The sequence below is a fragment of the Cynara cardunculus genome (genome assembly GCF_001531365.2).
Source record: "Cynara cardunculus var. scolymus isolate 2C chromosome LG 10, CcrdV1, whole genome shotgun sequence".
NCBI classification, from domain to species: Eukaryota; Viridiplantae; Streptophyta; class Magnoliopsida; order Asterales; family Asteraceae; genus Cynara; species Cynara cardunculus.
In genome coordinates, this window is record NC_037537.1 from 7,627,310 (window position 1) to 7,655,252 (window position 27,943).

General features: G+C 34.0%; 1 protein-coding gene across 1 annotated transcript; it reads right to left on the minus strand.

The window, feature by feature from the left end:
- Positions 1 to 9,401: 9,401 nt before the first annotated feature.
- Positions 9,402 to 15,020, minus strand: LOC112519383. The gene is made up of 4 exons (XM_025127462.1): positions 14,730 to 15,020; positions 13,528 to 14,231; positions 13,001 to 13,089; positions 9,402 to 9,654 (listed from the first exon to the last, which is right to left on the minus strand). Exons 1-4 carry the CDS (start codon positions 14,824 to 14,826, stop codon positions 9,648 to 9,650), a joined length of 897 nt encoding a protein of 298 aa, XP_024983230.1. The 5' UTR covers positions 14,827 to 15,020; the 3' UTR covers positions 9,402 to 9,647.
- Positions 15,021 to 27,943: the final 12,923 nt, after the last annotated feature.

Here is a 27,943-nt window from a genome sequence, read left to right on the forward strand (position 1 = left end):
CCAACCTACTCAATGAACCTGAACCTTCACCTCAAACTCAACCACAAACAAAACCCGATGAACCCTCACCACCCCAACCAGAGCCAACCTAAGAAACCATCCCATTGCCAACCGAAACACAACCCACTACCCAAACAAAAACCCCAACCAATACACAACCCATCACCCAAACTAAAAGCCTAATCGAACCAACCATGGTGCAAGCGGACATTCCCTCTTCGTCAAGGCAACCTCTGCAGAGCCTAGTGGATGAAATAATCCAGAACATGGAGTCGCTGCGGAGACGTCCAGAGCTGCCACTCAGGGAACCCATAATGATGGAAAATATCCATCAATACTTGTATCACGACCACAATGAAAGTTTGACCCTCAATCCTCCGGTTCTATCGCCAAAATCCATGGACCTCCTACACCATAGGTTTATTAGACAGACCACCCAAGCACCACAGGCTGTCTTCTCAAACGATGGGATAAGGAGGGTTATGGACCTAAAAGTGAGGACCTTCGCCAACAGAGCCATAAGATACATCAAGTACACAGTGGAAAGAGCACATGGTCAAATCAGCGTGTTCAATGATAATGACCTGATCAACCTCAATCCCTGTGACTTGATCGAACTTTATGCATACATGGCTCAGCGACAAAATCATTGCATCAAATTTGGGATGGCGAACAGAGCGGTTGTGAAGACAATGGAGACCCTAGTAAAGCATCAAGCCAAGAGTGATTTTGACATTGCTCTTCGCTTAGGCATCGAAAGACTCTCCTGCGCTCCACCAAATGAAGACTTCCCTGGCCTGCAGGAGAAAAGATATGCCTCAGTCTTAACTCAACCCGAGCTTGGACTTGTCTTCAAGAATGAGTTCGGGGTAAAGAAATTCTTCAGATTGACTGAAGCCTTCAAGTATTCAACCGATACACTTGAGTGGTTTCAGAAGGTCATCATAGAAAGACTTGATAGATCTCATGTGCCAAGAGAATATGGGAATCAACTCATTCATGAGATATCAACAGTCATCGGCTATTGAAGACTACTTCTGCGCTTCTGGGATATATCTCAAGGTAGATCATGATGAGTTGTAAATTTTTGCCTTAAAATGATGTCTTTTGTTTCCAGTATTGTAAGAATTCATCATCCAATGGAAATTTGGAACTTGATGTTTTTCTTTAGATTAGTCTCTGTTCTTCAATTATGTTCAAAGATTAGTTTATGTTATTTCATTACTTAGGGGGAGATTGTTAGATCCCATAATCCATAAAGTGTAAAAGTAATGAAAAACAATAAGTGATGAAGAACCAGAAGACCGATGAAGACATCAAGGCAGAATTGACTAAGTCTGGAGAACAACCAGAGGGTCGATGAACAACCAGAGATGCGATGGAAAGAGCAACTTCATCACCCCTCTGGTCAACAACACTTAGAGTTTTCTTCAGCAATTCAACCAGAGACATACGATGAAGATATGAAGATAAGGTTGATTCATCATCCCATGAAAGACAGCTGGAGATGACAAGTCGACAGCTGGATTTCAAGTTTATCTTAATATTATAGCTTATCAATAGTTTAGATAAGCATTATCTATTAATAGAAGATTAGCTAAATAGTCTCACTAGATAGTTATCTTCTAATTAGCTTACTAGTATAAATAGGTGATTAGGCCTATTGTATTAAATGTCGCTTTTACGTTTTTCCTATTAATAAAGTGAAACCTTTGACACTCAAGATTGTTCGTTGATGTTCATAATTTATTCTTGAGTGTTCATCACTTTATTCATTAAAACACTATAATTTGGTTATTTCTAACTCGATTATTAGTGTTATTGAGAGATCTGGGATCAACAAACAAATTCATCATCGTCTTCATTGATGACATTCTCATGTACTCGAGAAACAAATAAGAGCATGAGCGTCACCCACATACAGTAATGGAGTTACTAAGAAAAGATAAGTTGTATGCTAAATTCTCCAAGTGCGAGTTTAGGATTCGTGAAGTACAATTTCTCGGGCACATGATCAACCAAAAGGGTATCATGGTGGACCCAAGCAAGGTAGAAGCAGTAATGAAATGGGAAACTCCACGATCAGCAATGGAGATAAGGAGTTTCCTAGGATTGGCCGGTTATTATCGGAAATTCATAAAGGATTTCTCAAGAATAGCCCTTCCTCTAACATCTTTCACGAAAAAGTCAAGCAAGTATGTATGGGGGCCAACACAAGAAGATGCTTTTCAAATCTTAGGGAAAATGCTCTGTAGCACTCCAATTTTATCATTACCTGAAGGCTCAGAGGATTTCATAGTATATAATGATGCATCTCAACAAGTTTTAATATGTGTACTTATGCAACGAGAAAAAGTGACTGCTTATGCATCACGACAATTAAAAAATCATGAAAAACGCTACCCAACGCATGACCTAGAGCTAGCGGCGGTGGTGTTCGCATTGAAAATATGGTGACACTACTTGTATGGAACTCGGTTTGTGATCTTCTCATATCATAAAAGCCTAAAATACTTGTTTGATCAAAAAGAGTTAAATATGAGATAAAGAAGATGAATGGATCTACTAAAAGATTACGGCTATGAGATTCGCTACCACCCAGGAAAAGCCAACGTGGTAGCTGATGCCTTGAGTCGCAAGGATCACATAGCACTCATCCAGATAAAGGCTATGAGTTTAAGAGCCACCACAAGTTTGATTGAAAAGTTATTAGAGGCCCAAAGGGACGATTTAATAGGGGAGAATCAAAAGACAGAGAGGATTATGGGTCAAACACAATTCCTAGTAGATGATACCCAAGGGTTGAAGCGATTTCAAGGTAGAATATGGGTCCCGAAGGTTGGACCGTGTAGGGACATGATTTTAGATGAGGCTCAGAAGTCAAGATACTCAATTCACCCGAAACAAACAAAATGTACAAAGATTTAAGAGCCTTATATTAGTGGCCAGGAATAAAGAAAGCCATTGCCAACTATGTGAAACAATGTCTAACTTGCCTGAAGGTCAAAATAGAACATCAATGACCATATGGATAGTTGCAATCTATAGAGATTCCATTTTAGAAATGGGATCACATCACTATGGACTTCGTGACAAAGCTGCCTAAGACCTTACGAAACCATGATGCAATTTGGATAATAGTGGATCCATTAACGAAATCCGCTCACTTTTTGCAAATAAAGGAAACATACACTTTGGATAGACTTTCCAAGTTGTATATTGACGAGATTGTCTCTCGTCATGGAGTACCGTTGTCCATCATCTCCGATAGGGATAGTCAATTCACTTCCAACTTCTGGAAGGCTTTTCAGGGGGGTTAAGGTCGAGGATCAAGCTTAGTATGACTTACCACCCACAGATAGACGGACAAAGCGATTGAACCATTCAAACCCTCGAAGATATGTTAAAGGCATGTGTTATCGACCTAGGTGGAAATTGGGATAACCACTTACCCTTGATAGAATTTGCCTACAACAACAATTACCATAGTAGCATCCAAGCAGCACCATTCAAGGTGTTATATGGAAGGAAGTATAGAACACCAATCTGTTGGGAAGAAGTTGGGGAAAAGCAATTAGTTGGACCGGAGTTAATCCAACAAATGTCTGATAAAGTAGTCCAAATTAGAGAACGATTAAAGGTTGCTCAGGATTGGCAAAAGAGCTATACTGATAACAGAAGGAAACCAATTGAATTTCAAGAAGATGATAGAGTAATGTTGAAGGTATCACCTTGGAAGGGCTTACTTAGGTTTGGAAAGAAAGAAAAATTAAGATCATGTTACATAAGACCATTTCGAATTATGAGACAAGTGGGGGAAGGGGCTTACCGACTAGAATTACCTGACGAGCTTCAAGGGATTCATAATACATTCCATGTGTCGAATCTAAAGAAATGTTTAGCCAAAGAGGATGTTGTGGTCTCACTCGATGAGGTAAGCATAAACGAGAAGTTAAGCTTCATTGAAGAGCTGGAACGCATATTGGATCGAAAGATTAAAACATTATGAAACAAGGAGATTCCGTTGGTGTTAGTACATTGGAAGTTTCACAAAGGCCCCGAAACAACTTGGGAACCAGAAACCAAGATGAGATCTAAGTAGCCCCAGTTGTTTAGCTAGGTTGAAATTCCGAGGACAAAATTTTATTTCAAGAGGGGGAAAGTTGCAAAACCCAAAATTTTAAATATATAAAAATAATATTATATGAGTCTTTAAATATATTTTTTATTAAATTTATTTGAAGTATTAAAATATTTATGTGATTAATTGAAGGAGATAATTATCGAAATCTTAAAATTAGAAATGACCAAAATTGAAATAAAATGTTGATTTAGGGATAAAAAGTGAAAGTCTTATTAAAATAGTGAGAGCAGGGGGCCGGTGGTAAATGTCAGAAAGTTCAGGGGGCGAATGCTATCTTTTTCAAAGATGAGGAACAGTACATGTCTGTTTGGAGAAAACGACCCCTCAGCCAAAAACTCGCGATTTGGTCAGATTTCATCAACTAATAAGCCAAAACTCTTGCATATAAATGTAGAGCACTGGCTTAGGATCGTTTTGGTTCAAATAGTTTAGAAAATAAGTAAATATTGAGAGAGAAATCTGAGTTTGAAGTTCGAGTTGAAAATCTCGGTTTTTCACCGATTTTAGGTGAGATTCTTAACCAAATCTCATGGTTTTTATGTCTATGGCTTCATTTTTAAGTACTCTATTAAACCCCAGTAACCTCATATCTCATATTTGGTTTTAGATGGTTCGATTTTATGTCGTTGAGTTTTAGTTATAAAAACAAAAGTTTAAATGAGAAAATGGAACTTATTTCTTGACGAAAATATATGTTATTTACCAAGGTTTTTGTGTAAAAAGAAAGAATATCAAGAAATGAACCATTTTCGAATTTAAAATTCTAAAAATCGTGCAGCCATGGCTGCTCGTGCGATCAGGTCGGGAGACAGGTCAGACGAACCTGATCCACATCTATAAAAAGAATAGGGTTAACGGCAATGAGGACGGGATTTGAACCCGCGACCTCAATTTGGAGGCAACAATGCGTTGACCAATGAGTTAACCATGAGTTTTGTTACCTTTATGCACTAAGCATTTAAGTTAGAGAAATTAGCATTTAACCTCCTGAATTTCCAAAAATTAATTTTCTCCATAATAACTTTATGAGACTTTCATCAAGTTTATTTGTATTTTGTAAAATGCAAACTTTGATCAAATTTCGATGATTTATCTCGTTTAGTTACCAAAATCTATAACTAGGAAATCGGTATTTTAGCAATATTTTACGTATTTACTTTATAAATTACCGAAATGACCCTGTATCTTGGGATTTGGTATCTAAGTGTTATTTTGAATATAATCCCTATGAAATTACCAAAATGAACCTACAATTTGGAAATCGGTATTTTAGCGATATTTTACGTATTTACTTTATAAATTACTGAAATGACCCTATGTCTTGGGATTGGTATCTAAGTTTTATTTTGAATATAATCTTTATAAAATTACCGAAATGACCCTATGTCTTGGGATTTGGTATCTAAGTGTTATTTTAAATATAATCCCTATAAAATTACCAAAATGACCCTATAACTTGGAAATCAGTATTTTAACGATACTTTACGTATTTGTTTTATAAATTACCGAAATGACCCTATGTCTTAGGACTGGTATCTAAGTTTTATTTTGATTATAATCTTTATAAAATTACCGAAATGACCCTATGTCTTGGGATTTGGTATCTAAGTATTATTTTAAATATAATCCCTATGAAATTACCAAAAATGGTCCTACAACTTGGAAATCGGTATTTTAGCGATATTTTACGTATTTGCTTTATAACTTACCGAAATGACCTTATGTCTTAGGATTGATATCTAAGTTTTATTTTGAATATAATCTTTATAAAATTACCGAAATGACCCTATGTCTTGGGATTTGTTATCTAAGTGTTATTTTGAATATAATCCTTATGAAATTACCAAAATGACCCTACAACTTGGAAATCGGTATTTTAGCGATACTTTACGTATTTGCTTTATAAATTACTGAAATGACCCTATGTCATGGAATTGGTATCTAAGTTTTATTTTGAATATAATCCTTATGAAATTACCAAAATGACCCTACAACCTGGAAATCGGTATTTTAGCGATACTTTACGTATTTGCCTTATAAATTACCGAAATGACCCTATATCTTGGGAATTGGTATCTATGCTTTATTTTGATTGTTATCCCTATGAAATTACCAAAATGACCTCACAATTAGGGAATCGGTATTTTAACAATACTTTAAGTATTGCTTAATAAGATTACCAAAATGCCCATACGATTTGGGATTGGACTTTTAAGCACAATTTTAATCTTCGACTTATGATATGTTCCAAGAATGTTCTAAATTAGGGAATTGATTAAAGATATACCTTTGGTATTCGACTTCTTAAGATTGCCGAAATGCCCTAGACTTGGAAAATTGATATTCTAAACATTATTTCGAGTTTTAATTATGTTGAACTTTAAAGTTATGGAATGACCATTATTTATATCTGTGTGACATGTTGTCACCATTATTCACTTACAAATCTCAAACGAGACGTTTTGGCCATAAAACATCATTTACCTTGCAAACTATTTGGTTTAGTTATTTTGGTAAAATACTTATTGTTCAAGAAAATGTGAAATGTATTGCACATTTTTATAAAATTGTACGATCAACAATTAATATTATAACGACGTCACATTATTAATAAATATTTCAAGAAAATATTTGAGCGAAACATGAGATATGAGGTATCGGGAGTTGATCAATAAAAAAATGTTAAGAAAAGTCGTGTTAAGATTGTTATAAAATAGTAATCAATTTAATTACGATTATTTAATATACTTAGGAATGATATAAATTATCATCTAGGTTGCGGTTTTTGAGAGAACGACCTATCAAACGTTAACGATTCAAGGTGAGTACATTATGCGATTTTTATGGGATATATACATGATTATTACAAAGTATATCATCCATGATATTTGCATAATGTGGTTATATGCATATGATGATAACTTGATTGTATTGATGTACATGGTATTTAAGTATACGCATGATATGAAATATGATGTTAAAAGATTATGATGACTTGATATTATCAATATGATATTCAAGTATGTGTATAATGTGAAAAATGACGATGATGCATATGTGATTTATGTTGTCACTTGCATGAGATGTATGTTGCACGTCATGATGAGATTTGCATTAATAAGTTAGTATTGCAAATAAATTATATGTAACTAGTATGATTCGGCAAAATTCGTCCACCGTACGGGGTGAGTTGGACATGAAAATAGGGCTTGCAATTCCAAGGTCTTGGAGTTCTCGTCCATAGAATACGCCACATAAATAAAGAAAAATGACGAGCCGAGACCTCACTTGCAAGATAATAACTAAAATACACTAAAACACTGTTTATGTGTGCATGTGATCATGAAACCATATTATATTCACTAAGCTTTTAACTTATACTATACATGTATATATCTTAGGTATTAACTGTCAGTAGAGTTGATTGAAGAAAGACGAAACTATGTTTTGAATCATGTTTGATTAGATATTTAATTAGCATTGATTACATTAAAGTATTTTACGTTTCCGCAATTATGTAACCAATTATGTTTAACACATTATGTATGTTTGAATTTTTAAGTTTGTATTTTGTTCATGACGTAAGTTATTAAGAATGACGTCACGACAATCGAACGAAATAAAAAAATCGAGGCGTGACAAATATGACCAAGAAGATTCAATCACGATCTTTCACACGTATTAACATGTTACTGTGTTAAAGCACATAACCGTGTTCAAGTTAGCCATCAATTAGATATAAGTTATTCATGCATATATACCGATAAACACTAATGACGAATTTTAATTAATTACGTATTTAGTTAAATTTTATCGTATCCATCAGTAATTTAATCAAATTATTTTCTATTTTTTTAATTTGAAAAATCACTAATGGAATATATTTTATTTTTAATTATAATAAATTTAATCAGTAATCCTTTTTAAATCTTTTTTTAATTTTTTGAATTTGAGAAATTATATATAAAATAAATTTTATTTTTAATTAAAATAAATTTAATCAATAATCCTTTCTAAATCTTGTTTTATTTTTTTTTAATTTAGAAAATCAATGACATAATATTTTTTATTTTTAATTAAAATAAATTTTATTAATAATCTTTTTTAAATATAAGTATTTTTTTATAAAATGCAAATACTTTTTGATATATTTGTTTCATTTTATAGATGTAAGTACTTTTTTGGTTAAAAAAAATTAGATACTTAATCGTTCAAAATATAAAGTCCATTGGTTTTTTTCTCAGACTTTTATCGTTTTTTTACCACATTAACTAGTTTTGTAGGTCATAAAGATATATCTAACAGATTTTAAAAAGTTCAAGAAGTTATTTAATAGGTTTTGAAATGTCCAAGAACTTATTTGTTCCAAAAGTTTGTCAACGAACTTAATCATTTCAAACATTAAAGTCCATTGGGTTTTTTTAGACTTTTCTCTTTTCTAAAAATACATAACTTTGTGAACAAGCTTGAAAAACAAAAATAAAATTGAACATATGATATACCTTAATATAAAATATAATAATAGACTTGGGATCATGTGAGACCAATGGTTTTTAATGAGACCCGTAAGACCAATTTTCAACCATTGGATTGAATCTACAATCGTCAAATCTGAACATTCATAAACGCCACGAGACTTCTCAATAATTACAAAATTGTCACCGTGTAACTTTAGACCATTAGATCATTAGCTTATAAAATTGATCAATGAACATAAATTGGTCTTACGGGTCTCACGAAAAACCTTTGGTGTCACGTAAACCCAACCCTATAATATTAACAAATACTATAACCAAAATATCATTTTAATTCAAATAAACTTAGAATCATACAAGACATGGAACCATATTGTAACTAAAAAAAGTTTTAACATCAAATTGGTGGTATAACACTAAATTTGGTATTATATTATTTGACCAACACCAAAATGGAGAGTGATTTGGTGTAAAAACCAGATACTTTAAACCGTCGAACCTAATTCAGTTCGGTTATTGGGTAACTTGGATGGCGAACGATATAGGTCAGGCTAGTAGTATTCTGAATGATGCAATATCATACACACCCAATGTATCATTTAGATAAGGTATGATTTTAGCATCATGTATGGATTCATTTTGGAAACAGATACCAGTAAATGGTCCAGTTCCAGATTTCAGGAGGGACTGCCTAACCGAACCAAGGTTCCACCGTTAAACATTTGAGACCAAACCCAGGTCTTAAGGACCGGTTATTTTATGCAGTTATAAGGATGACATCGTCAAGAATGGTAGGGTGTGATAAAAGTAGTATAACAGCAACAACAACAACAACAAGATACTGTTACCAAATTTCACACCGATAGCTATTTAACATGCGCTTTTATATGACGGTTTCTATCTAGGTTTGAGAACTTACCTTCATTGCAAAATTAACATAGCGGTATCTCCATAAAATAGGGACAACAGATATATAAAGGACTCGGGTTTTGTAGTTCGACTCCCAACTCCTTAGCACCATCACATGATCAGTTTCTGCATTCAAGAAAACAAACCATAGTGAGTGATGATCAACATTCAACAACTATCTATAAGGAACAAAAAGTAAACCTTGTCATTTTGGGAAACCAAAGTGGAACCAACTTTGCTTTCATTCCTATACTTAAAATGACAAGTTCAGTATCATGGATTTACACTCCATTTTTAACTGCAAAGACAAATTTTCACACTCAATCCATGGCATCCAACTCCATAGTATCCAACCATGTTCAACTGCAAATACCATTTTTCACATACAATCGAATTTTGGTTGTTTACCATGTTATTCTGGTCTGTTTAAATCACTCTTGCCTTTTGGCCCTGCTCTTGGATTCTTTTGGGTCTTTTTCAGGCCCATTATGGACAGCCAACAACTTTCTTTGCTCCTCCTTCAAGGCTGTATCGACACAGAAATTAACTAAATTCTACCTTTCAAAGGGTTTGCAGCTGTTCTCCAGCTATTTTGGGCAGTTTTGGGTAGAGTTTTCAGCTATTAAATAGTGGCAGGAAGTTGTTTATCACATTACTTTTTTGCTATGTGTGCATTTTGGCTTATGTTGGTTTGTATTTAGGTTAGGACAATTCATGTTTGCATTCATTTAGTTGGGATTAGTTTTGTGCGCTGTATATTGTGCAACCATCTATACTTTAACTCTATTAATGGTCTGTGTGTTCGTTAAGTTTGGATTAGGCACGAGACGAGTTCTACGGCCGATCCTACAATATGCGTCCTTTACCAATCTTATCCCATCTCCCTATTTTTGTAGAAGGTTTTAGGGTTTTAATTTGACATGGGTAGTTTTAGTAATTCACCAAGCCTATCCTGTCTCCCTGATTTTTGGTGGGGAAAAGATGCATTTTTGTCCTACTTTGGGTCCATATACCGAACACTTACCCTTATCAGGTCATTACCTTACAGATGATCATGACAAGGACAATGGTTACCAAGTTTTTTTGCTTTGTTGCTTAGTTTTGGCGTTTGCCTTGACTTTTGTATTCTTTTGTTTTTAATATTTACCAGGAGTAATACTTTCCAAAAAAAGGAATCTCACCCGGTAAGAGCGGTGGCAAGAGAGTCTTACTTGGTATGTGTGGGAGAGACCTGTTTACCACTTACCGTGAAAATTGTAGCATACAATGTTGTTTTGATGAATTAGAATCTTACCCGATAATGTAAGCTAGAGTGTGGATTCTTACTGGTAAGCACTTACCAAGTAAGTGTTTGGGTAAACGCCCCTTAGTCTCGTCCTAATGTCAAGCCAATTGTAAGACAAGAAGTTTTAGTTCTGTCCTACATACCATACGCACCCTCATAGTTGTACCAAACACTAGACAGAAAACTAGACTAGTCCAATCCAGTCCAGTCCCGCCCACATACCAAATGCACCCTAACGGCCATAATATCTCCCACATAAAATCACCCTAGGCATGGTTTTCTTTCGATCACACACACATGCACGGATGCACCTCCTTCACATTTCCCTGTCACTTAACTTGATAATTTAAGTGTCTATCCCTAAACCTTGACATCATGTCATTTGCCATTCAAATTTCAAAGCCTTGACAACAACCACATTAACATGCACCGAAGGTGCCTAGACATCCAAAATTCTCAATGACATCACCTTCCATATCGCCAAAACTGAATGAAGGATTGAAGTTTCCACTAGTTACCTCACAAAAGAAGTAAACCGATTAGTATATGTTATGGTCCCAATACCAAGGATCAAAAGCATGTTACTTTTTGAAACAAGGATGGAATGCTACTTAATGAACTAGCATACACCTTCATCAAATTCAATCAAAAAATGATCCCCTTGGCAAGAGTAAAGTCTCTATATATTTCATTGGTGAGATATTAGCACCATAATGCTCAATAAATGTAAGTAGCTAAATGTAGAAAAATTGATAGCTTAGATAAATATTCACATTATTGTGAAACTACATGGGGTGAATGGTTTGAGCAAGGTTAGTAATGTGTGACGAATAGGTCACATTTCTCTATATATTTCATGCTTGAGATATTAGCACCATAAGGTTTAATATGTAAGCAGGTAAAGTAGTCCAAGCGAAAATTAGCTTACAAAATATTCATATGATTCCGGAAACTACTATTTCAGAAACTTTGTTATGCCTTTTTGGGCGACCTTTCTTTTTGCACACACTTTTTGCAAGCCTTGGGTTTTCATGGAGACAACTGCTCTACAATCTGGAGTAGGGATCTCACCCTCCCAAACCCCACTGCCGAGTGGGCTATATTGGGCTCATTTGGTTTGGTTCATTAGTGGTGAGCCTGAAGGTCATTGGTTTGACTCAGAGAAGAATATTTTTGCAAAATGCAAGGCAAGGATAAGAAGAAAGACTCCCCCCCCCCCCCCCCCCTCCCCGGGGCGATCCCTTTGAAGTTTAGGAACCTTGGTGGGTCAGTGTTCATTTTAGTTGGGAATCATACCTCGTGTTTATATGCAAGGGAAAGTACATGAAGGAGAAATATGTCCCCAATCCTCGAGACAGTTGAGTTACCATGGTGGACCAAGTTTCATTTAGTTGGTAAATGGTACATTCTGTTTATAAGGAAAGACATATGGAGTATAAATTTCACCATACCCTTCAAAAAGTTGAGGAACCTATTTTAGTTCAACACGTATACTGAGTCTATGATGAACCGTAGCTAAAGGAGCAATTTTAGCTAGCCTATATATAGGACCAAAAAATTCTTCCATTCTACGTTACACAATATGAACTCCCAATCCCAATTTATAAGCTTCGACAAGAAAATTTACTAAATTTAGAGCCAGTCACTTTTGTACATATCTAATTAGACTTCTTAGTGCTGTAGCAAAATTTTCTTTTATTACAGTGGAGGGAGGGGAGACAGAGACTCATAAGATTTCATGATATTCATATAGTTTTTTACAATCTCATGCTCTTAATGTGCCATTTCAAATCATAATGCAGTTTACAATTTCAAATTTACAAATCAAAAACAGATTATGAACAAAAACTGTTTGTAGAAAAGTTCCATCATCTCTTAGAAAACGGAAAACTTATAAGTAAATTTATCTGGAAGATGGCAGGGGAAGTGAAGATCACGGCCACTTGGGCCATCTCTTAGTTGTTTACATCCACTTGGGACAAATTCTTGCTCAATTGGATCCGCTTAGTAACTAATTGTATGGCCCAAAACAATGATGAAAAATGGGTTGTTCCGACTGTTTTATACTCCCTCCGTCCCAAAATAAATGTCCACAATGAAAATTAGACAGTTTTAGGATGAGTAACTATTACACTTTTTAATTAAATAAATGACAATTTTACTCTTAATAATAGAGAGAGAAATTACCTATCAGAGCTTGAAAACAACTCAAGTATTCCACAGCAACCCTTCCAGGAAGTCGTTTGCGCTGCTCGTGGAGCTGAAGCTACGAGAGGCTGCAGATGGTTTTAGAAATATGAAACTTATGTAGTCAGCATGTTCAATGAATCATCTTAAAATTACTAATTGAAAGAATATTAAAGCAAACATTTGACCAGCTCAATCAAAGTAAAAGGATAAGCTATTTGATAAACTAAACATATTCAGTAAAACTAGATAGTAAGTTATACGACAATGTAAAATGACCTATAAAAAACACGTGGAAAATTAATTGGAAAAATATAAGGGGCATAATTGGAAAAAAGTGGAAAAGCCCCACAAAGCTTATTGAATCACAGCTAGCTTATAGCTAACCAAATGGGGTTTTTAATAAGCTCAAAAAATAAGCTAGCTTATGGTCGCCAAACATGGCCTTTGTATTTAATCGACTAAAAAGAATAGTTTTATATATCACAAGCAGGAATGCAGAATATAAAGAAACTGAAAGGGCCTACCTGTTTATCAGAGTATTGCGATGTCTCAGGTTCAGAAATGGAACCCATTGGATGGGTAGAAACTGCTACATCATCATCTCTTGCTTCTAAAGATGCATTCTCCTCCGGTGAAGGCGATTTTGCTGTCCCATTTTCTACCACAGCCGACTCACCTACTTCAGAAGAAGTCGAACAATTATCCTTTAAAGCACTCCCATTAACAACTAACATCTGTTCCGAAAATAAACTCTTAGGAACCAACTTCTCAATCTGTGTACAATCATTTGCATGAGATTCTGCTTCTAACAGAGAATCAACAGGCTTAACTGGATGAAGAACAGAGGAAGTCTCCACACCCGAATCTTTAACTTCGTGAGCGATCTTTTTGGGAAATGATTCAATAGAATGAACTGATTCCGCAACTGGGGCGGACTCAAGTTCCACTACTTTCTTTTCAGATACATGAGACTCATCATCTACACTGCTACTGATGGAACTGGAGCTGCTATTTTGTGATTTGCTCAACTTTGACCCTTTATCAATCTCAGTACTACCCTCTTCCTCCTTTCCAGCCTTTTCAGTGCTCTCAACTGTTACAGATTGGTTCTGATACAAACCTGCTTCATTCTTCTCCACCGCTACCACCTCTCCCTCGGTAAATGGAACTTGATGGTTATGCTGATCTTGTGCAGCTGGAGAGCAAAGTTCCCCACCATCACTCTCTCCTATCATAGTTTGATCCATTCAAAGAAAGCTATTTAAAGTCAATAAATTGATATATAAACAACACTCACAGAAATTGATCTAAGGATCTATTGGTTTTAGATTTCTACTCCAAAAGGGACAAACTAGGTAAATTGAACTGCAAACCCGCTAAAAAATTCAAATACCCAATTCAAAAAAGTAAAAAGGAATCGGTGGGGTGTGCTTGTGGAACAATTCAAAAGTGCATAAAGCTTAAAATCAGAGATCAATAAGAGGTAATCCCTTTGTATACTGTGGGTTTCAAATGAAATCAGCATACACCAGTATATATACAAACAAATAGCCGACAAACAGATGTGTAAAGACTACTCTTCAATTACTAATTTACTATATCAAACTTAAGAGAAACTGTCCCAAATGCACAAGGCATATAACTGAGAAAACGATATAAAGATGGAAGGACAAATGGGTATGACGTGAATTGGCCCAAAAAAAGGAAGAAGATAAAGAGAGAGAACCATGATGAGAGTGTGTTGTCGATGAAGAATTGGAGTTGTTGGATTCTTTGACCTGCTTCTTCTTGGCAGCTTTTCGCCTTTTAGGACCTGACGGCATGATTGATTGGTCGATTAAAACAGAAATGTGGAGGAAACAAGGGGGGTTGTTGGTTATTGTTGTCGTCGTCTCTTCTTCGTCTCTCTAAATCGTCAGTAGGGCCTTCATTACCCGCTCCTCTGGTTTACCTGTAGTCTTCTTCTTCCCTCTGTGTGTGTGTGTGTGTGTGTGTGTGTGTGGTTTTGGGGGGGGGGGGTTTGAAGCAGAGAAATTCAAATAATAGTGACACTAGAAGTGTAGCAGGGCAGGTTGCAGATAATAGATGATGGGGGGCTCTAACGAAATTCAATTTGTGGGCATCATTTTTGTGGGCCGTGGCCTAGGTGGATTGGATTTGGATTATTCAAATATTCATTTTCTTCGACAATAATTTTGAAAATGATGCATAGTTAGCGTTTGATTGCGGCCGGTTTGATTAATGCTTTCGAAATCGGTAAATGCAATCGAACTGTGAATTATTAACGAAAATGCTACATCGTAACTCGTTTTGATAGATATCGAAAAAATAACATTTTTACATTTGGTTTTTAATCATTGGGACCTTTTTGAATCAAGAATTGACGAAAATGATTTATTTAGCTTCAAAATGCTCCCAGCTTTCTTGATACAATGGTTCAATACATAGACATTACGACAATGAAGAACCGTCGAGTGGAGAGAGGGGAACGTCAGAACGTGAAAGACCCAAAGAAAAGGAAGAGTTTCTGAAAGACAGAAAACATTTATTATGTGTCAGTAATTTGTCATACAAAATGATTGTATCGACTTTTAGATGTTTCTTTGGTTTCATGGAAGAAGTTGATCGGAATCAAGAATTCAAATTTATTAATCAAGACAATGAACACATATAAGTGCACTCATAGGGGAACATGGAAGGAGGCAAACAAGAAGCAACCCAAGATGTCCAAGAAGAGTTTAATGTAATATAGATTGATATAATGCATTGTTATAGAAGATATTTGTTGATTATTTTGTGAAAGAATTTTTTGGGCCAATCAAAAGTGGAATTTGTGCTTGTGGAAATTAATTAAGATAGTGAATGAGGGGCACGTAAAACCATGGCCATCTAGCATACACATATGCCATCGGATGTAGCATTATGCCCTAAGACTATAACATCTCTAGGTTTAGTGTAGGTTTACGTGCGACATGGCTTATGTTTCTTTAGAAATTAACACAACAAACTCATGTTCTAATGCAAGCCCATTAACATGTAGTGCAAACACCTGTTCAAGAACAAAGTGAATGTTTAAAGGATATGAACAAGATTCTATAGAATCGCGCATTGTCTTGTGCTTAACTTGGTGTAGCCTCACATGCAATAGCCCCTAAGATGAAGTGAATTATACAAAGGCAAAGTGTAGCTTTGCTTTTTGGCAACATTGTGGGGTATTTATTATTTTCTTCGAAGGTTCAAGGAAGAGTAGAGAAATACATCAAAAGACTCGCTAGAGATATATCATTGCTTTGGAAAAGCCCAAATGAATAAGAGAGATCATGAAGGAAGCAAAGATATCCTTATTATCAAAAATTCCTCTACCAATAATGTTGGTCATGGTGAGGTAATGACTAACATAGAAAATGCCTGTAGAAGGGGGTGAATACCAACACAACAATTTTACACTTTTTAGTTAAGTATGCTTTATAAAAACAAAGAATTACAAATTTGATGCAGATTTGTTGCTGAAACTAGGATGGAAAATCTAATTCTAAACAATCTGGTGATAAATTAGCTCACAAGGAGATATTGAAAGAACAGAAAAAGATGATTTACAACATTGACAAGGGTCGCCTTTTATAGCCACCAATGCATTAAATATTGTGTGCTAACTTTAGCACACATCTTCATTTGATTTGTTGATCAATCTGTGTTTGTACTCTTCGTTTCAGCCTTTGGATATCTGAAAAGATGTGATATAGATGTCGATTGCCCCAATTCATGCTTTTGTATGCAAAATTAATAGTAAAAGAAGTATGATACTATTAAAACAATTAATTATGACTTACTTGGTTGACATGTAGAGCATGTTCCCATACTAGGACGTGGGTCGGTGGGATTTAGTGAGCCAAACTTGCAGGTTAAGTTGCACCCCATATCGACTTGCCAAAACAATATTTGTCAAACTGTCTGACTTATCCAATACTAGTCTTCAATCCGCTTGATGACAGTCCTTTCCACTTTTGCATCGATCTAACTTCACTTCAACTATTCTTAGATTTGTTGAAGACATTTTGCTTAGACCAATGGTCGTCCACAGGGATCGTAGTAAAAGTTTAAAAGAAAGTAAAGTTAAGGAAATGATTTCAGAGGGCGAATTCGAAGATTTTGATTTGAACATAGTTAACACAACTAAAAACAGGAGATAACAGATAATAAAAGCAAGCTAGGGTGTATGACTTTTTTGGGTGAGATGTAAATACTATTTCCAGTCGACCAATGCTGTCAAAATGCTACAGCATGAAACCATGCTGACAGATTGCTGCAACATTCAATCAGTGACAATTATTTTTACCAATTACTTTGAAGGTATTCCTCTCGAACTTCACCAATGCACTGATATTATACCTTTCAACCCATATCTCTATGAGGTATCCAGACTAGTGAAAGGGACAAATAGTGTCTTCAAAATATATGGATAAACAAATCTCTTTGTTAAAAATCACTCTCTCGAGTGGATTCCCATATCATTCAACGTGTTCTGAATGGCTCATCTCTGAGTCCATTCCACTTTAACACTTCAGAGTGATCAACCCGTCGAGAATTAACAATTTAGAAAATACAGACAACAAATCTCTTTGTTAGCAACTCTCTCAAGTCTACTTCTCATATCATCCAAATTGACGTGCAATCAATGGCTCAGCTTAGAATCCACGGCACTTTAACACTTTCAAAGTGATCAACTCGTCAGAAAGTGTCATTGGTTTTATAAAACTTGAAATGAAAAAGTAAAACATCGTTGTTACATGAAAGGGTCGACTATATTTAATTTACAAACTCATCATTTTCGTCATACACCCGAGCTAATAAAATTAGTTACTCATGACAAAAAGTAAATGACAAGAAATAATAAGTGCGATAAATAAAGACATAAAATAAATACGGAAAGTAAATGATGGAATATAAATGACGGAATATAAAAGATGCGGAAAGCATAATAAATAAATGACATAAATAAAATGCGAGTAAGCGTAAATAAATTAACGACGGAATATAAAATGCGATAATATAAAAAAAGCGATTAAAGAAACTCGAAATGTAACCAAAAGATTAATAATATTGAGAAACTAAACTTATTCTCCAAGTAGTATGGAAAACTACTTGAGAGAAAAGCAAGGGAACAATGAAGTAAGAAGTGAGGTGTGTGGAATACTCAACCCAACATCCCTTTTTATACTAGGGATTAGATGGGGGCAAAATGGACATTTCACACCTACTTAGTTCAAAAGAAACTAGAAAGTACATTAAAGCAAACTAATATTTAAAAGGTAACTAAATTAGTCTTAACAAACTCCAGCTAATCTGAACATAAAACATTTGTTCCACTTTAGAAGCCTTTCAAAGGTCTTCCCATTGTCTTGTCGGTCAACTCCAAGTCTCATTCATCTCTTCTTCTACCATCAGGTCATGTTACCATATTCCCACAACATCGACTTGCTCCAATCTGTCCAAAATAAGCTCAATTTAGACCAAAATCCACTAAAAACAGGTTCATCATTTACTTCAGCATAAAAATAGAGAAAAGGGATAAAATGACTTAAATTTGAGATATGAATAGAAATAACCTATATAAAAGAGAATAAAAAGGTACTTTACGTACTAAATACTTAGTACGTATCACGGGTCCTCTAAGGCATTTCAAATCCTTGATGATTTTTGGATCTTGATGCCTTTCGGATTTCATTCTTATACAAATCAACATCTAATAAAATTTGATCCTTATTTTGTATTTTGGATTATAGACATAAATCCAAAAAGCGTTTTAAGTGCTTATCGGATGTATTTGTATAATCATCAAATCAAATTGTTGAAACCAACAATCTCCCCCTATTTGTTGATAATACAAATAGATAGTTAAGACAAATTCATGTAGAAAGAAAATGGTGCTAAAACTCATAGAAGTTTAAAACTCTTGGACTCATAATGTCAATGAATTGTTTTTTTTTTCTTCTGTTTTTGGGATTCTTTTTGTTTACTTTTCTATTTTTCGATCTTCTTGTTTTTGTAGGCTTATTCTTCTTTTTCTTTCTTTTCTTCTTCTTTTTCTTTCTTTTCTTCTTCTTTTTGGATGACTATTACATGTGCAACAAAAGATAAATTGTAAAAAGTTAAATATTGAAACATCCAAGATTTAATTATCTAGGGATAATTTAAAGACATAATGAAAATTACAAAAGATGGGTATTTTCATTAGAGGAGAGAACGATCAAGTGCTTCCTAAATCTTTCATGCAACCTTAAATTTCTTTAGAAATAATAATTTGCTTTGTATCCTTAGGAGGTTGCAATATGAGGGAATCCAACTCAGCTAGTTGGACTTTCTCAGTACTTATTCCTTTGTTGCTTTCTTGGATTTTTCATCAGCCAATTCTTCTTTCGGATTCATCTTGGTTTTTCACTTATCCATTGATTTTGGATTTCAAAGATCTCTAGTCAGATCTTCTTTCTTAGGATGAGCTTCATCAGTTGGTTTCTCCCCCCCAACTAAATGTTCCCCCTCAAAAGTTGCTTTATATTTCCTCCCTTCATCCAGGCTACTAGCATCATTACCATTTGACATCTCCCTCTAAGTAGCTTCTGATGTAGCCTTAAGAACTACATCAAGTTTATGAATTAATACCTTGACTGCGTTTTGCATCTAACCATGTTGTGTATCTAGTCGAATCATCAAGCTCGATCTTCACCAATTATTATGATAGGATCAGGTTGATATTGAATCGGATGGAGTTGACGTTAGACCACATAATGCATTATTTGAGATTGAGTATTAATCTTTGAGTGTAGTTTTTCCAAGGAAGTGAAAAACAGTGAATAAGATTAGTCGTCAATTCTTCTTGGAGGTTAACAGATTCTCCAATGATATTGCCTGCCTTATCCTGGGCATTCTTAACATCATCCAATTAACTTTTCAAGGATTGGAGTAGCATCAGGTGAATATTTGATGGACTGTTAGATGAAGTAGAGGGCAAAATAGGGCATGCACAGTTGGTAATTTGATCATCAGATTGGAGAAATGAACTACCAAATTATGAACAAATTTGCCTGATTGATATATGACATGCAGAAAAGGATTAGTAGAAAATGTATTTCCAATGGTGCTTGAAAGAATAGTGACACTAATTGGTTCTTGTAAATCACAATCGGAGGGGCCCGAAAGAAATTATTGATTTTGATGGACATGAGAGGAGTCTGATCTTTACTAGCAACATGTTGAGAGAGCGTAGTAGATTGTATGGTTTTTCCTGATTCTATAATAATCTCCTTTTGTGAGAGCATTGAGGAAGTAGTTTGGGGTTTGGATGCCATAGGTCTGAAATGGCCAACTTTAATAGCCTTAGACTGTTGAGAGTCTTTGGTCAAATTATTGTTTATGACCCTTTAGGTAGACGAGGACTTTCTTAAAGCTTATCGTTTGGTTGAATATTTAAGTATTCATTATTGTTGTGATTTTTAAGATTGAAAGACTGGGGAAGTGCCAAAGGTTCAGTCGGTACCATAGTCTCTAAAAGCATAGAGGTGACCTCACCATCCATAGCCAAAATAGAGAACAATATCTCTTTGAACTTAGGATTGGTATTGAAGGTTTCAGACCTTGTTTTGGACCTCTCAGTTGGTTTTTTAGAAATAGAAGGTAAGGTGGAAACTGATCGAGAGCGTTTTCCAGCGAGCGATGCAATTTCGGTTTGGAGAAGGAGCCTATATGATTATCACACAAAAATATCGCTCCAAATGAGATAATGAGATTGGCAAAAGAAATCATACTTGAGGGGATCTGGGATCTGGTGGAAGGACTTCCATATCATAGTTTGGAAGGTAATGTGGTTTGCAATCAAATCAAACATCTTCATATCAATAGGCATTTTGTTTCCTAGTTTATCAACAATTAACAATGCAAGGAATCAGATGTAAGGTATTTTTGGTTGCTTGCTTTTGGTGGTTATCTTCTTCACCAAGTCTTTGAAAAAGTAATCTCCAAAGCTGATGTTTTTATAAAGATTAAAGCATGAGCAAGTCGATTTCTATAACTTGAAACTTGATCATAACTGTCAACCTCACTGCTCAAGTAGTAGATAAAATGAGTGTAGAAATAATACCAAACACTTGACATGTTTTTTCGAAGTATGGTACTTGTTGCTTTGGTAGATGGATCCTTTTACTTGAATTCGAGGATGGTAAGAACGTCTTACGATTCTTTGTCTGAGGCTAGAGAAACATACTTTATTTAGATGATGGAAGATGAAGAATACGAGCTATATCATTTGTAGTGAATATGACATCCTTTTCTGATAGAATACTTGATAGGACTTCATTATCATTATTGTAGACACAAGAGCACCAGAAATTACCGTGACACCTAAAAAATGGGTAAATGAATAAATATGAAAAGGAAAGGGAAAAAGAAAAGAAAAGAAATTTAAAATAAAAGTGGTTTTTTATTTTATTGGAAAAATGTGAAGAAAAACATGAAAAAGGGCCTATCATGCCCTTTAATGAAAATGAGAAATGATGAAAAAGAGTTATTTTCGATCAGATCAAAAACGAAGGAAAATGTCAGATTAAGGTGAAAAGTGTAAAGTTCGTCAAAGTATTGAAGTCAGGGGGCAAATACAATTATTTGACAATTCAGGGAGTTATGTCAGCCATCAACTTCCTATACTTGAGGGACCTGTTCTAATAGGACATATCTAATTTTCTGAAAGAGACTTCGATGCTAATCTTTGAAGCCTCTTATTGGCTCACCAAGCCAATGAAAAAGCTCAAAATTTCAGATATAAATTGCTAACATCTTCTCTACACTTTTGGTTCAAGAAGATCGGGATTTCGTTGAGTTTTAAGAGAGAAATGAGGTTGAAGTTGAAAGTCTAAAAACTCCATCGGCGATTGGAAGTAAAATACTCAACCTAATTTCGAGTTCTTTAAATGGTTAGCTTTGTTTTTAAGTCCCCTATCGAACCTTAGTAGTCTTATGTCTTAGGTTTTAGTTTTGAAGGTCTAATTTCGAATTTCTTTTTAAGATTTTCGGATAGTTTTTGAATCCAAACTTTAAATGAGCATATAGGACTCAATACTTGATGGTTTCACTGATTCTTGTTTCTATGGTTGAGGAAAATCATTTTATAAAAAAGAATCAATAAAAATGGACCAAAAATGAGGCCAATCGACTTGTTTCCGTCTGACCACTGTTGAGACGTCGTTGAAGGCGTAGCCGACCTCTGCCAGGTGAGGACCTGGCGATGATGTTTTTTTTGGGGTCAAAAATCAGTTTTAGGCTGTAGCTTGTCTTTGTTTTCATTAAAATAATGGAGTCCATTAAGTTATTTTATTTGAGGTTTATATACAATAAGTTAAGTACTTAATGAGACACTTTAATGGGAGGATATGGATTTATAAGATTTAAATGAGTATTTCGATGTTTTGGGATGTCGTCGAGTTTTAGACTTGGAGTTTGACCAAAGGTAGTCGAGATTGACTGAGTTGACCAAGGGTTGACTTTTATCTCAACTGAACCACAAGTATTTTAATGATTAAATCAAATGGAAATACTTAAGACATTAAGAGATTCAGCTTTGGAGTTTGACTTCAGGTCAGGTCGAGTTTGACCATAGTTGACCATTATTGACTTTTGAAGAAATTTAGCCGTCAATAGGAGATTATGGTATGAAATGTATATGTCTCCAGTTAAGAGCTATCAATAGTTGATCTACTCCCAATCAGGTGAGTCTTCATGAGACTTACAATGGGATGCATACCTATGTACAAATTTATTTTGAGAATTATATGATTTGTATGGTGATGTGTACATATGAATGATGTTTCAATTTACTTACATGATACAATACATTTTACATGTATGTTATTTTATGATCAGTTGCATGTATTTATTTTACGAATAACTTCACATTTTCGACACTTGTTGATCACGGTATTGAATCTGTGATAAGTTTGCTCCATAGTTTCTTCTGGTAATGCCACAAAACTATTGTATTCGTTTAGACATTGTGCTCTTCTGTTTTTCCATGTCTTGGCTCCACCTATTAATTGATTTGCTAATTGATCCCAGATTTCTTTGGCCGTTTCACAAGCATCCAGAGAATGAAATATCTCATTGGGGATGCCATGTTCAACAACCTTTTGGCCTTTTGATCAACCTTAATTATGAGCTTATCATTATCAGTCATTCATCTTGTTCCTTAGGGACTATTCGTGTAGGGATCTCAGCTGTAGTCTGAGTAAAAGGAACAAAAGTAATGGCAACCGTTGGAACATATGGTCCATTCTTCATAGAGAGATAAAATTCCTTGTTTAAACCCTAATAAAAGTTTATCACCTAAATTTTCCATTGAGGATATTCATCCCGGAGAAAAGTAGGTGGTTTTGTTAAAGATCTGGCGCTATAAGCAACATTCCACGCTGGATTTGTCATTTTGCAGAAACACAAGGATCGAAGAAAATCAAATCGAATTAAACTTGAAATGAGAAATTTATTGAAGTGGCTGTGAAATCTTGTACACAATAGAAACCAATACACAAATTCTTCTAAGAAACAAGAGAAATCACAAGAAATTCAAGAATAGTGAACTAGTCACGTAAACTTGAAGAACAGGGATTTAGAATGAAAAATTAATTCTGAGAAGAAATTATTCTATGGAATGAGAAATTATCCTTAACAAATTAGATCGATCTAATCAATAGATTGACTAGATGGCTCTGATACCAGTTGTAGGAACCCAAATCCTCAATTGAAGTAATTAAGTGCTAAGAAGTAATGTAAGCGAAAGCAATAAAGCAATTATTGTTCTAGACTAAGAGATGATGAATACGAACAAGAAAGTACAAACATTATTAAGAATCACCATAGTCATCATGTGTATTGATTAACAATATGAGAATATAGAATTACACCAAGAACACAGTAGTGTGTATGAAAATTATCTCTCAGAATGCTAAAAGCTCTCTCAAGTACAAAGATAAATGATCGTCTGAAAAGCATACAAAACCCTAGAAAGGAACTCCTATTTACAGCCTAAAAAAGGAAAGTCAACACTTTCTCCAATAGTTGATCTCCACGTGTAAAGGGGAAATAATTGTTTCCTGTATACGTGGCAGATTATGATAGGCAAGGGCTCTTGAGAGATCTTTAGTTGAACACTTGAGCAAACCTTACAGAGTTGGATCAGATGCTCTGAATGGTTAAAATCTTAACCATTCAGAGCATCTGATCCAACTCTGTAAGATTTGCAATGGTTAAGTTATATATAGTTATCAAAATTGATATAAAAATTAATATATATATATATATATAAGTTTAATTATTTAAGAAACTCCGATGATAATAGATCTTAACCATTCAATGAGATTTTTCTCTGAATGCATGGTGTAGACGCTCTGTATAGTAGGACCAGATGCTCTATGTCTCCAAGTCTTTGTCTTCTTACAAGTAGCTCTGTACATGTTATCATTTTGGTTCTGGCTTTTGTTCAATCAACTTCTTGTGTAGAAGTCCTTTGGTTGAGGATTTGGTTTCTTTTTACAAGACTTTTACAGCAAGAAATAAGTCCAACATTTGTGATGAACAGTAATTCTGAAACTGAAACCTAGACACCGATGATGATTTGAGTGCATTTGCTAAATCATTGGCTCTCATCACCAAGCAATTTCAGAAAAAAAAAAAATTGTCAAGAAACCATAGCGTTTGTTCTTCTTTGTTTTTATTTATTTTCATTGGATCTTAACCCAATTAGACTAGTTAAAATGAGGGTAGTTACAGTATATGCATTTATCGTTTATTAAATAAACTTGGATTCAAGAATGGCTTGGTAACTTATTATTTGTTTGCTTTTTTCCTGCAATATATACTTGTACTTGATGGTAACTTTCTGCGTTTGCTAAAAGGGGTAATCATATAGACAGTTGTGAACTTTAGTGGAATAAGGGATTATTTGGTGATGTCATTTCCTATTAACTTATCAAATTGTGTTTGCCTGTGTCAAGTGAGTATTTTCGGGTCTGACCATATAAGATATAGGATATACAAACTGAGTGCATATTTTTACCAAGAGTCTTATGTTTAGCCATTCTCAAAATTTTGTGCTTAATTTTTTTTGAGTCTGATGGGTACAAAACAACATCGTCATTGGTTTGTATCTACTTTAATTTCTCATTATTGAATTCCTGACTAAATCAGATTGCATACATCCTTTATGTACAATCCATACCATCAATTTTTGGTTGATTTGCAATATGCATTGTTCGGGATGGATCAGATCTTAATAGTTGCGTGCTATTTCTTTACATTTTTCATATGCTTTAGTTCGACTCTTTTTGGCTATTTCGATTCTCATGTGAAGGCAAGAATTGTGAATTTAGGACTCCTTAAAAGAGGAATTGTCAAAACCTATGATTTAAGTCTAGCTTTATGTGAGTCAATTATTGTTCTAATGTGTATCATGTTGTATTATATGTTTGTATGTTACTAAGAATTGGTTGGAAAAAAGTTAACAATGTCAATTTGGGCAAAAAAAAAAAGGTACATCTTTCCAAGTGGAAATGACTTTTTAATAGTATCCAAGTTTTTTTGGATATTTTATGTTTTTAAAGTTTTTATTTGATTTTTGTGATTATTGTTTGTTTTCGTATATATGTTCTCTACATTTATAGATAGGATATTACGGATTGATGTATGTTTTATGTTTAATTAATAAAAAAATTTAAGGTCTTGATTTACTTGGGTATTTTATGTAATTACAAAGCAAATGACTTTTACCCACAAAAATTACTCTGGGAAAATGATTACTAGATCACCCAGAAAATATCAATGGCTTGGTACAATCTGATTTTTTTTTTGGAGAAAATATCAATAGATCATCTAGAGAATCTCACTGATTTGAATTAACCACGAACAATTTACCCACCAACTTTTGTGATGAATAACTCTTTAACGACAAATTCTCAAAAAAAATTCATAGACAAAAGTCTTTCATTTAATAATGAACCGTTATCATGGATCAAAGGAATGGGAACTTTTTGGATGTAAATTTGACTTCTAAAATCGTTTTTCTTCTAATATTTTGTTAGATATGGTTGTCGGAAAAAGACCATGGATGCAACGAAATGAAAATTTTTTGTACATTAAACCGCAATCTAATAGCTATAAATCTAAATATAGAAATATTATACAGATATAAATTAATCTTGATTTTGTAATTAAAGAAAGATAGTAAAAAAAATTCATATCTTGTGACTTAGAATAAATAGTTCTCTGTGGAGGAACGAAATGACAATTTATTCCTATAAAACATTTATGAGCAAGATGATTAAATTGAAAACATTGACAAATTCTTGCAATAAATTGATTTTCTTCTCCAAGTTTGATTTCATAGCATTGCCCTCTGTAACAAGAAAGTTTTACATCTCACCCCGCATTGCGAGGTTACACAACCATTATATATATATATATATATATATATATATATATGTGTGTGTGTGTGTATTTACATATGCATCTTCAAATGTATTTTTTCAATGAGTTACATATTAACCTTTCATTCTTACCTTATCATGATATTCAATTTTTATTTATTTAAACCAATCCCTGTATATGTGCATGTATAGTGGCTAATCACTGGAAAAAATTGATATTTTCTAAGAACCATGAGATTTAGTGTCAACCCTGCACCAACTTAAATAAAATGATATCAATAATAACAAATTGGAAGGTATGGTTCACATTGTGAAGCATTACCATTGTAATATTGACATGCATGATTTACATTGTAATCATTACCAAATTGATGTCGAATGGTGTGATTCATATCGTGATTATTTACCACGTTAATTTCAAGAAATGTGATTTGCATTGTGATCATTTATCACTTTCGATAATCTTTACACGTTCATGATTGCATCCATGCATTTCATGTTTCTTTACACGAAATATTCCCTCCCCCTTGATGCCTCGACCGTTTGTTTTCATCCTCAACCATATCCCGAAAATCCGATCTGATTTTGATTTAAAAAAAGATATTGTAATTAAATAACATCTTTTTTGTTCAAAGATATGGTCAAAGGTAATTAAGGAATTTTTAAAAAAATTGGTAAACCGTGGGGAGTAAAAAGTAGAGTGGGGGTTGTAGATTTGTTAGTTTACTTGTTATTTATTCAATGGCTATTATTTTAAGTATGTATGTTAGACCATTTCTAGTGACAATCTGAATAATCAGATTTGTCCATCTGAAAAATCAGATTCTGAACAATCAAATTCTGAACGGGACAAAAAGAGTTTTAGAGAAAAAAAAGGAAAAAATAAAAAAAAAAATAGGTTATCACTCCTCCTTACTCAACAATCCAGGGTTGAAGCATTTTTTACTAAACGAAATTGACATGTGTCATTTGTTTATTAGTTGATTTAATTTTTTTAAATTATTTAATTAAAAAGTGACTTTAACAAAAAGATTAAAGACTAAAAAATATACTAAAATTCATAATTTTCAATTCCTTATAGATAGAGCACACTGTTGATCTATTTTTCATACTTACTTTTATGACTTGTTTTATTTAATTTCAATTGTATAATAAGCTTTTATAATTATAATTACGTTTTAAAATATACAATAATCCATTTAATTTATTTTTTATATTTAAAATTAAATAATAATAATTATATATGATAAAAAATAAAATATATGTTTTTTATAAAATTATATTTTAGATTGGATTGGATCACGGTTAAATGAAAAAAGAGGTTAGATTGGGTTGGAGTTAAAAATTATATAAGTGGATGAAAGAGAAAGTAATATTTTAATTGAGATTGGATTGAAAGAGATTCTAAGTAAATATCTATACTATATTATAAAACATTTGCCAAAAACTCTTAAAAACCATTTTTTATGCACGAAGTACT